The 11,679-nt window shown below is 49.4% G+C and overlaps 1 protein-coding gene across 1 annotated transcript in view; it reads left to right on the forward strand.

Moving 5' to 3' along the window:
* Positions 1–11,679, forward strand: part of IMPA2 (inositol monophosphatase 2) — a 33,399-nt gene that overhangs the window by 9,482 nt on the left and 12,238 nt on the right. Inside the window, exons 3-5 of the mRNA XM_008050170.1 lie at positions 538–642; positions 3,888–3,933; positions 6,895–7,003. Of these exons, the coding sequence (XP_008048361.1) occupies positions 538–642; positions 3,888–3,933; positions 6,895–7,003 (260 nt within the window). The remainder of the gene's footprint in view (positions 1–537; positions 643–3,887; positions 3,934–6,894; positions 7,004–11,679) is intronic.

Here is an 11,679-nt window from a genome sequence, read left to right on the forward strand (position 1 = left end):
TTTTTGATTTATTGTAGAGATGAGGTCTCACCAAGTTGCCTGGGCGGGTCTCGAACCCGCCGGCTCAGGCAATCCACTCACCTCAGCCTCCCAAAGTGCGGGATTACAGGCTGAGCCACCGAACCCGGCTCATCAGGCTGGTCTTAAACCCCTGAGCTCAGCCTCAGCCTCCCAAAGTGCTGGGATTACAGGCTTACGCCACCATGCCCAGCCTATCCCTCGCTCTTAGATCTCTCTGCCTGGCCTGTGTGGATTCCCTGGTGTTTTTCGAAAACCCCGACACTGGGGTGGAATTCTGGTTTCCAAACCAAATCTGCTGACAGATTGGTAGACAGACAGTTCTTTTATTTTATTTTTTTTAGAGATGGGTTCTCTACAAAAAGCTGGTCACTTTAAGACACTGCCTTTGTTTGACCTAGAGAAACCATGATGAAATCTGCTGACTTTGCCTTCTTTTGCTTTAATGGGACTGGAAGCAATCAAGGCACATTGTTCCGTCCTTGGTGCATGTTCTCAGGCTGGGTTTCTCCCCCACAGGTTCATTGCAGAAGAGGCCGCTGCATCTGGGGCCAAGTGCGTGCTCACCCACAGCCCAACTTGGATCATTGATCCCATTGATGGCACCTGCAACTTTGTGCACAGGTGAGTTAAGCAGGAAGCACTTCCGTTGTAGATCTTAAGATGCTCTTTTTATAAGATATTCTCCTCAACCGGCGCGGTGGCTCACTCCTATAATCCCAGGACTTTGAGAGGCCAAGGTGAGAGGATTGCCTGAGCCTATGAGTTCAGGACCAGCCTGGGCAACTTGGCGAGACCTTTTCTCTACAATAAATAAAAAATTAACCAGGCATGGTAGCACGTACCTGTAGTTCTGGCTAATTGGAAGACTGAGGCGGAAGGATCACTGGAGCTCAGCAGGTTGAGGCTATGGTGACCATGAGCGTGCCACTGCCCTCCAGCGTGGGCGACAGAGTGAGACTCCAACTCAAAAAAACAAAAGCTTTCTTCTTTAAGGTTTTGTCTTTTCAAAAGCAGATTATTATTATTATTAATTTATTTTTTAGTTGGCGTCTCACTCTGTCACCCAGGCTGGAAGGCAGTGGCACGATCACGGCCACGCAGCCTCAACCTGAAAAGCAGATTTTTTAAAAGTTAGGAGTATATAACCAAACCTATATATGTAAGCAAGACTGTGTACAGGTTTATGGTCTCATTAAAAAGATGATCAAATCTTGATATTTTAAAAAATCAAGTTTTCCATTTGTGAGCGCTTCTGGAGTATATAAGGAAATCTTCACTTGTTTAAAAACCATTGTATGTGTTATGCTAAAAATGCTGGACTGGCCAGGTGTGCTGGCTCACACCTGTAATCCTAGCACTTGGGAGGCGGAGGCGAGAGGATTGCCTGAGCCCAGGAGTTCAAGACCAGCCTGGGCAACATGGTGAGACCTCGTCTTTACAATAAATCAAAAAATTAGCCAGACATGGTGACACATACCTGTAGTGCCAGCTACCTGGGAGGTTGAGGCGGAAGGATCACCTGAGCCCAGCAGGTAGAGCCTGCGGTGGTCATGATTGTGCCACTGCACTCCAGCCTGGGCGACAGAGTGAAATCCTGACTCAAAAAAAAAAAAAAAAGAAATGCTGGACTACATTTAAGAAAGACCCTTCAAGGAATCTTCCTGGAGAAACAGATTTGAAAAACAAAGCCAATGCTGCCCAGCAGTGGCCAGAGCCCGAGGTGGAGAGAGTGGCACGTGACAGGTGAGATTTGAGACCCATCTTTCGGCACAAGGAGCAAACCTTGTGGTTATGGAAAACAAGAGGTTTGGGGAGGTCAGAGAGTGATGTGGGCGGAGGTGAAGGGAATGGAGTTGCAGAGCTGGGGCAGTGACAGGGCCATGATTGAGGAGCTCTTGGACAGTGACAGGTGCTGGCTTTGCACAGGTGACCAAAGGTGCAGGGCATGAAGTGCAGGGCATGGCTTCCACAGAGGATGTCTCTGACTGGGGAGTGTACCTAGAGCTCCCTGGAGAGAGTTGCATTCTGTGGGGCAGGGTGGCCTGTGGCATGTGGCTTTCAAGCGCTCACAGGCCACGCCAGCATACTGGGCCCCTCTATGCTAGGTAAGAGAGCATAATAGAACTTGGTGTAGGGTCCTCGTCCTTGATGCTGTCCTTTATGCCACCTGTAATGGTACATTTACATGTAAAGCTTGTCAAGTAACTCCAAGAACCATAAGCATAGCCTCTCCAGGTGAGGGTTACCTTGAAAATTCAGTCATGCCTGCACAAGGTGACCCTCTTAAAGCAATGGAGTCGTGCTGTCTGGTGCCAGCAATCGTATCACTAGGCTCTCATTTCAACTAAACCAGACTCCTTTCCAGGGATTCCCTCAGTGTGTCACTGAGTGGAGTACCCGTCACTTCTGCCTGATCATAGCTCCAGGGTGCTTGTAACAGGGACATGATGGGCAAAGCCCTGTTATATGGTGAAGGTCATATGTCCATCTGAGGGGCTACTGATGGCTTCAAAGCCACAGTTTTCAGTGCTTCCCCCCTCTTTTTTTGAGACAAGGTCTTGCTCTGTTTCCCCAGCTGGAGAACAGTGATATGATCATAGCTCACTGCAGCCTTGAACTCCTGGGCTCCAGTGGTCCTCCCGCTTCAGCCTCCTGAGTAGCTATGAGTACAGGTGCACACCAGCACACCCAGCTAGTTCTTTTATTTTTTTTAGAGATGGGTTCTCTACAAAAAGCTGGTCTTGAGCTCCTAAGCTCAAGCAATCCTCCCACCTTGGTCCCCAAAGCACTGGGATTGCAGGCGTGCGTCTCTGCGCCCAGCCCACCAGTGTGTCCCTTTCTACAACCCTCAGGGGAAGGTGGGGCCAGAAAGGCAACTTGAAAAAGAGTATCAACTTCTAAACAGACTCTAGTGCTGAACCTGACAGTTCTAGAACCCTACGGGCCATAGCTGTAGTGATTGTGATCATCATGGTCTGAAGGCATCCGAAAGCCTTTTGGGAGCACAGCTCAGATCACGCCTGGTCACTCTTGTGCCCCGGTGATGGGACTACAGCAAGTGGGAGAAAGCTCTTCTGAGCTTGGAATAGCGTGAAGCCTGGTGCATGGCACACTTACTCTGGGAGCCAGCATACCTATGACTTGTCATTTCGGTGCCCCGCCCGTCTCGGCCGTCAGGGTTACATTTGTGTACAGGCTGGTTTGACATTTTTCCTGTCAGTTTGCAACACTCAGCCTTTCCTCATTCCTGCCTATTTTTAAGCTCAGATAATCTTTGCATGAAGGAGAGATTATTTTGAAGACTTTGAGCCACATCAAAATCACAAAACCACAGGCAAACTTGTGACGTAAAAACCGTCCTTCTGTCACTGCGTCTCACCCTGCTGCTGGCTGCTTGGGAGCTTCAGCAGGGACAGGGATGGGTGCTAGTGGTGCCACAAGGTGACTGTGACTCAGAACTGGCCACCGTGGGGAGGCTGTGGTACCTCCTGGGACCTGCCCATCCCCACCCCACCCCGGGATAGGCGTCTGGCCTTTCAGGCGGGCCCCACTGTCTCTCTAGGTCTCTGAGAACCAGAAAACTGATTAATCAGATTATCCCCAGTTGAGTATTGGAGGGTCATTGTTGAATTACATTAGTCTCACGTGACATTCAGAATGCTGTTTTCTCTCAAGGTTAACTGTTTTACAACATAGTCAGCTAGGTCTGTTTGTCTTGGAAGCAGTTAGTGAAATTGTGGGAAGCAGTTTTCAACAACCAGAGCGTAGAAAGGTCTCTGTGAGCCTGGGGTGAGCTGCACAGACATGGGCTCCTGAGAGCTGGTGTGCCCATCTCTGAGTGTAAATCCTTCTGTCTTCCTTTGCAGATTTCCCACTGTGGCAGTTAGCATTGGATTTGCCGTTCGCCAAGAGGTACGCCCTTAGTCCTGGGGTCCCCTTGGGGGTTCCTTTAGTCACTTTCCAGCTTCAGCCTCTGCATGCCTGGTTTGTTCTTTGCCCTATTACTATTTTTTTTTTTTTTTTTTGAGTCAGAGTCTCACTCTGTCTCCCAGGCTGGAGTGCGGTGGCACACTCACAGCTACCACCACCTTGACCTGCTGGACTCAAGTGATCCTTCCTCCTCAGCCTTCCAAGTAGTTGGACTTAGGCATGCACCACCGTGCCCAGCTAATTTTTTGAGATCTCACCAAGTTGCCAGACTGCTCTCAAACCCCTGGGCTCAGACAATCCTCTCGCCTCTGCCTCCCAAAGTGCTGGGAGTACAGGCGTGAGCCACCGCACCCGGCTCTTTGCCCTATGTCTTAAGCCTGTGGTTTTCCTTTTTTTTTTTGAGTTGGAGTCTCACTCTGTCACCTAGACTGGAGTGCAGTGGCCATTCCTGGCCACCGCAGCCTCGCCTGCTGGGCTCCGGTGATCCTTCCGCCTCAGCCCTCCAAGTAGCTGGAACTACAGGCGCATACTACCATGCCCAGCTAATTTTTTTTTTTTTTTGAGTTGAAGTCTCACTCTGTCGTCCAGACTGGAGTGCAGCCTTGACCTGCCGGGCTCTGGCAATCCTTCCACCTCAGCCTTCCAAGTAGCTGGAACTATAGGCGTGTGCTACCACACTCGGCTGATTTTTTGATTTATTGTAGAGATGAGGTCTCACCAAGTTGCCCAGGCGAGTGTCGAACCCACGGGCTCAGGCAATCCACTCCCCTCGGCCTCCCAAAGGCGCGGGATTACAGGCTGAGCCAAGGCCTGTGGTTTTCAAGTCCGAGAAAGTGAACAAGCACAGAATGGGTCTGAGGTGTGTAGCGTGGGACTCTGTGGCTGACCCTTCCTCCCATGGGAAGCTGGTCTTCGATCCCTCCGTGACCTTTTTGTGATGCTCCCTTGGAAGCGGAAGTTCTGAGCACGTGGTCCAAGTTAGTCTCCATCTGACCCCTAGAGCGTGTGATCTAGTCACAAACAAAAAGGAGCTCCTATTTTAAGAGATCATTCTTAATCTGTGTTCTATTGCTTCTTCTTTATCTTCTCTGACCATTAATATGGGAACATGGCTCTCTCAGGGTTCCCATAGACCTTCTGAACTAGGCAATATCATGGGACCTGTGTGGAATGTGGGGGCCGAGGCTTGCGCTTTATTGATCAATTCAAGCAGCAACACTTAGAAGACTTGTAATTTCTTTGTAGTTAATACATTTTTATTTAAATAGGGCTGAGTGTGCAGTGTTTCTCAAAAGCAGCATTTATCCATCTTTTTTTAAAAATTTTTTTAATTTTGAAGATGTGGGGTACGATTCAGGGTTAGGTTTACAAATGTTCATTATGCAGGTATCTTTGTAGATGAGGTGTGCCCCCCCCCCCCCATTTGTTCATCTTTATCCTGAATCTCAGCATAGATTCCCTGGCATGGAAGCCAAGAAAATTGTCTGTCCATCTCAAAATATTTAAGTTGAAGATGAGTAATGACTTTAACACTGAACTTTGGTTAAGGTCTTAATTATTCACGTTTCTCTATTCGGTGTTAACGGTGCACAGCAAGTGTGGAATGCTAAGCAGTACTTGAGGGATTTGATTGATGCTCTGACCACTGTGTTCCCAGTGACCGTGAGAAAGGGCCGCTGGAAAGGCTGGCCTGGTGTTATTCCCACGTGTGGGCCTCCCTCGTGTTCTCAGTGACTGAATGCAGGGAGCTACTGGTTTGTAGTGGTGGGTCTCTCCCCAAGGGGAGTGCCTCACCTTCCCTCCTGACCCCAGAAGCAGGGCCAAGCCTCAACCACCACATTCCACACAGGTCCCTTGATACTGCATAGTGCATACGTCCCTTTGATATTCCCCTTTGGTCTGGGGACCCTCCACAGCTCTTCAGAGACCAGTACAAATCTAGAATTGACCTGGGTTTGGGAGTTCCTTTAAGCCAGGATGCTGGAAGGGGAGAGGATGATGAAGTATCCCTAGGAAGCGGTAGGCTCTCAGTATGTGTTGGCTGAATGAAGCCCCAAGAAACACACCCCTTTTCTGTAGTCAAGGTGTCCGTCCCGGTGGGGTTGAGCTTGTCCCAGGACTGGCTGAGGCTTGCCTGAGGCATTTAGCCTGGATCTTTTTTCATTTTCCAGAGAGGTGAACCGTTGGCTAACCCCCAAACCAAGCACATTTGCCCTTGTTGACCCTGAGTAGTGAAAAGAAGGCAGAGGAAAGGTCACGATGGCCTGCGGGTGAGAGGGGTATGAGGGCACACGTCACTCCACCCTGACCGCTTCTGTCTGGTGTTTCTGATTGGGAGACTGCTGTCTGGCGCTTTGTCACCTGATTTAGGGCGGTGAGGCTTGCTGTTTAGCGTTCTGCCTGCTCAGAGATTAGTCCCGTCTTTGGCAGGTCACTTCTTCCTGGGTTGTCCTTGGGTTGTTGTGATTCTGTTGGCTTTATAGATGCGTTCTTCATTCTTTCCACATCAGCATTTCCAGGATTTCTTATGGGTTTTGACAGGAGTCACAAGTAACCTTTTTTCCCCCAGTGAAAAAAAAAAGATGCTTTTTCAAACAATGACACTTTTTCAATAACTTTTGGTTACTAATGCTTGATTATGGTGTTAATTTTTATTATAGTTACATTAGTCTTAATATACATTAAAATATAGTTATTTAACAAAAGAAAACTTGCTTTCATGCCCAGCTTTAACTCTAGACACTGATTTTTTATAGTTCCTTCATAGTTGTTACTGTGTTAGTCCTAGCACTAGAGCAGCCTTCATCTTTGGATCACAGGATTGCCTAAGCCTAGGCATTCGTGACCAGCCTGGGCAACTTGGTGAGACCTTGTCTCTACAGTAAATAAGTAAATAAATTAGCATGTTAAGTGAGTGAACTGCCTGTATTTTCTGTCCTGCAGCTTGAATTTGGAGTGATTTACCACTGCACAGAGGAGCGGCTGTACACGGGCCGGCGGGGCCAGGGCGCCTTCTGCAACAGCCAGCGCCTCCGGGTCTCCCGGGAGACAGGTGGGGCTTCACGAGGCAGGTCTCAGTCTATCTCTGATGTGGAAGTGTGGACGGAAAATGCCAAGAGGCACCCTTATGGGGACAGTGGCGGAAATCTCCTGCTGACGGTTCCATCTTTAAAGGGACACCGTGTCCCAGATGAACTGGAAATTGAGCCAGTTCTGCATCTTAATATTTTTCTTGATGCTGGCCAGGAGCTTTAAATAGCCTCTTTCTGCTCTGTACTCACATCCTTCATCTTTTTTTTTCTTTTTTTTTAATTTTAAAGATGTGGAATACAATTCAGGGATAGGGATACAAATGTTCATTATGCAGGTACCTTGTTAATGAGGTGTGACCCACCTTCCCCAGGCAGATTCCCACTACTGCCGTTCCTGCTTCCCTACCCCCCTCCCGGCAGTTTCCCACTACTGCCAATTCTTATAGTAAAATGATAATTTTTCAAGGTCCGCTTATGAGTGAGAAGAACATGTGATACTCAGTTCTTTGTTTCTGTGAAAGATCACTCAATATTATAGACTCTAAGTCCATCTGGGTTACTGTGAAGTTCATGATTTTGTCCTTTTTTATGGCTGCGTAATATTCCATTGTGTGTATGTACCACATTTTTTAAATCCAGTCCTTTTTTTTTTTTTTAATTGGAGTTGGAGTCTCACTCTGTTGCCCAGACTAGAGTGCAATGGCCACTCCCAGCCACCGCAGCCTCAACCTGCTGGGCTCCGGTAATCCTTCCACCTCAGCCTTCCAAGTAGCTGAAACTACAGGAGTGTGCTACCACACTCGGCTAGTTTTTGATTTATTGTAGAGATGGGGTCTCGCCAAGTTGCCCGGGAGGATCTCGAACCTGCGGGCTCAGGCAATCCACTCATCTTGGCCTCCCAAAGCGCTGGGATTACAGGCTGAGCTACCGAGCCCGGCCCAGTCCTCTTTTGATGAGCAGCATGGTTGGTTTCTTGTTCTTGCTACTTTAAACAATTCTGCGATAAACGTGTGTGCAGGTATCTTTTTTGTAGAGTGATTTACATCTGTCATCTTTAAGGCTAAACTGAGAACTCTAGTCACCAGTTATGATTTGGTCTCTGGTGGGACTGGGTGAGCAAGCCAAGGCCAAGCACAGTCAGAAGTGGGCTCTGGCCCTCAGAGCATCGGGGCACATTTTCGGGGTCCTGATGTCACCTAGCTGATGTTCCCAGGTGCAGTCTGTGGCTTCAGTTTCCGTGAGAAGACAGTGGCCTCAAGAATGAGTTGTATAAACAGAGGTGTTTTATGTACCTGAGGCTCACCACCATAATCATGGCTCCCCCTGTTTTCCTTAGAGTAGACCCTCAAGGACATCCAGGAGCTTCATTTTTAGACCCAGGGTCTCCTTCTATCACCCACCCAGGCTGGCGTGTAGTAGTGCAATCATGGCTCATTGCAGCTATGACCTGCTGGGCCCGAAAGATCCTCCTGCCTCAGCCTCCTGAGTAGTTATGATGGCAGGCACATGCCCCCACCCCTGACTAATATTTCTTATTTTTTATTGTCTGTGTTGCCCAAGCTAGTATTGAACTCCTGGTTTCAAGCAAGCCTCCTACCTCAACTGCTCAAAGGTTTGGGGTGGCCAGTTGCGGTGGCTCAAGCCTGTAATCCCAGCACTTTGTGAGGCCGAGGCGAGAGGATTGCCTAAGCCCGCGGGTTCGAGACCAGCCTGGGGAACATGGTGGGACCTCATCTCTACAATAAACAAACAAACAAAAAAAATTGCTGGGCGTGGTTACACGCGGCTGTTATTCCAGCTACTTGGAAAGCTGAGTGGGGAGGATCACCTGAGCCCAGCTGGTCGAGGCTGTGGTGGCCGTGAGTGAGCCACTACACTCCAGCCTGGACGACAGAATAAGACTCCAATTCAAAAAAAAGCCGGGCTCGGTGGCTCATCCTGTAATCCTGCGCCTTTGGAAGGCTGAGGTGATGGATTGCCTGAGCCCGCGGGTTCGAGACCTGCCTGGGCAGCGAGACCTCGTCTCTACAATAAATCAAAAAATCAGTCGGGCGTGGTAGCGCATGCCTGTAATTCCGGCTACTCGGAAGGCTGAGGCGGAAGGATCGCCAGAGCCCAGCAGGTCGAGGCTGCGGTGGCCGGGAGCGGCCACTGCACTCCAGTCTTGGCGACAGAGTGAGACTCCAACTCAAAAAAAAAAGAAAAGAAAAAAAAAGGTCTGGGATTACAGGCATGAGTCAGCAAGCCCAGCCCTAGTAGCTTTTAGAAAGGATCTGTTGTTACACTTAAACTGCCTGTGATTGCATGGAGCTGCCTGTCATTTTCAGTAGGCCAGTTTAGGTTTTTGGCCTGTCTCCCACATTGATTAAACTAGTAATATTTTATTGCATTGTGTGATGGGTACTAGGGAGCAGGGGTCCCAACCCAGGGGCCACGTACAGTTAAGAACCGGGCCTCACAGCAGGAGGTGAGAGCAGTGGTGGCATTAGAGTCTCATAGGAGCAAGAACTCTTTTGTGAAACTTCACATGCGAGGGATGTAGGTTGTGAGCTCCTTATGAGAATCAAATGCCTGATGGCTGGTGCTTTCTGTCCCCTCCCCTGTCCATGGAAAAATCATCTTCCATGAAATTGGTCCCTGATGCCAAAAAGGTTGGGGATCGCTACTCTAGAGGATGGAACAATGTCAGAAATAAAGAGAAGAACCCCAACCTAGAAGCAGCTGGATGAGAAGACTAAAAGCTCCCTAAGGCACTTGGGAAGGCCCGAGGCAAGTGGATTGCCTGAACCCATGGGTTCGAGACCAGCCCAGGCAACTTGGCGAGACCTCATCTCTACAATAAATAAAAATTAGCCAGGTGTGGTAGTGCGTGCCTGTGGTTCTGGCTACTTGAAAGGCTGAAGCGGAAGGATCGCTGGAGCCCAGCAGGTCGACACTGGGGTGGTCATGAGTGTGCCACTGCACTCCAGCCTGGGCGACAGAGTGAGACTCCAGCTCAAAAAGAAAGCTCCTTAATATCCATGTGCTTGGGTTCCTGCTAATGTCTGCCTTACCTGTTTCTGAAGCTGGACGTTCCATAGCCTTCCACCTACACTTACTTCCACAACTACAGTCAGCTTCCATTTGAAGATATCAGCACCCTCGTTCTGCACTCCCATCAGCCTCCTTGCTGCCTCCTCTGGACCCTCTTCAGCCTCTCTTTCAAATGCCTTTCTTAGCACCCTTCATTGTCTCAGTTTATTCCTCCATTCCTTCCTCCCTGGCTGATACCCGTGTGTATCTGTGGTGAGAAGAGTCGGGGTGCTCCTGCCATTGCCCACCTCTGCTAGGTGGGCCTGTGTGCCCAGTGAGAGCGGCGGACCAGGACCGATGGGGCTGTCAGAATACGGCCTGCCCCATGGGAAGGACAGGGCGGTGGGACTGTGGAGAGGAGAGGAGGCGACTGCCACCGAGTGAGGCCACAAGAGTCCTAAGCATGCCCAGAGCAGAGGAGAGAACTCACGGGGGACAGGCGTGGGGGGCCTCTGAGGAGAAGCCAGCCGCAAAGAGAGCCTGTTAGTGCTTCTGAACCCGGAGAGGTCTTGGAACAGCCTGGATCCAGCCCTACCCCATTTCCCTCTCTCCAGAAGTGTTTTGTTTGGCCACGTAAAAAGTAGCATTAATGACAGCTCTGCACGCCAAGGGGCACCCACTCGAGCCTAATTGTGTAACACAGTGGTGAGGAAGCGTATTATTAGGCATGCTCGGGTGAACTTTGCTCTATATTTCACTGGATTATAACACTGAGCTCTGCTTACTTATGCTCGGCTTCCTGGTTGGCCGCGTGCATAGCTTAGTCACGTGCTGCAGCTTCACTGCAGCTTCACGTCCTTGGTGGGACTTGCAGACCTGCTCATTCGAGCACGGCTTGCCTGGGCTCCGCCAGGCGGGGGCTCTATCTGGTCACCGCTCTGTCTGGCCCCCATAAGCACCCGGTGACTTAGGATGAAGGAAGCTCCTGTCCCCACAGCGTTCCTTGCTGACTTGGTGTCATCTCGCCTCTGCACCCAGCTGCACTGTGGCCCCTCTTCTCTCAAAGGTGTTCATGTCCTGAAGCTCATTGGTGACTTTTAAGAAAATTCTGATGGGTAAAGTGCCGTGTGTGGTTTTCAGCCCTGGTTTTTTTTTTTTCTTCTTTATAATCAATATTTTTTATTATATTGTGGGGTACAGTTAAGGGTTAGGTATACAACTATGCTTCGTTCAGGCACCCTTGTTGATAAGAGGTGTCTCTCCGTCCCAGACAGATATTTACTACCATTAATCCCATCTCCCTTCCCCTCCCACTACCATAGTTTCCCACCACTGTCAGTCATTTTCTTATGGTAATACGTTGGATGATCAAGGTCCACTATATGAGTGAGAACATGTGATACTCGAATCTTTGTTTCTATGAGAGGTCACACAGTATTATAGACTCTAGTTCCATACAGGTTGCTGCATGGTGGCTCATGCATATATTCCCAGCACTTTGGGAGGCCAAGGTGAGAGGATTGCCTGAGCCCACAGGTTCGAGACCAGCCCAGGCAACTTGGCGAGACCTCATCTCTACAATAAATCAAAAACTTCACTTAATTCTTTTTTTTTTTGAGTTGGAGTCTCACTCTGTCGCCCAGACTGGAGTGCAGTGGCCGCTCCCAGCCACTGCAACCTCAAC

Source organism: Carlito syrichta, unplaced genomic scaffold (assembly GCF_000164805.1).
Source record: "Carlito syrichta isolate Samal-C Ts95f unplaced genomic scaffold, Tarsius_syrichta-2.0.1 Scaffold143124, whole genome shotgun sequence".
Lineage (NCBI taxonomy): Eukaryota > Metazoa > Chordata > Mammalia > Primates > Tarsiidae > Carlito > Carlito syrichta.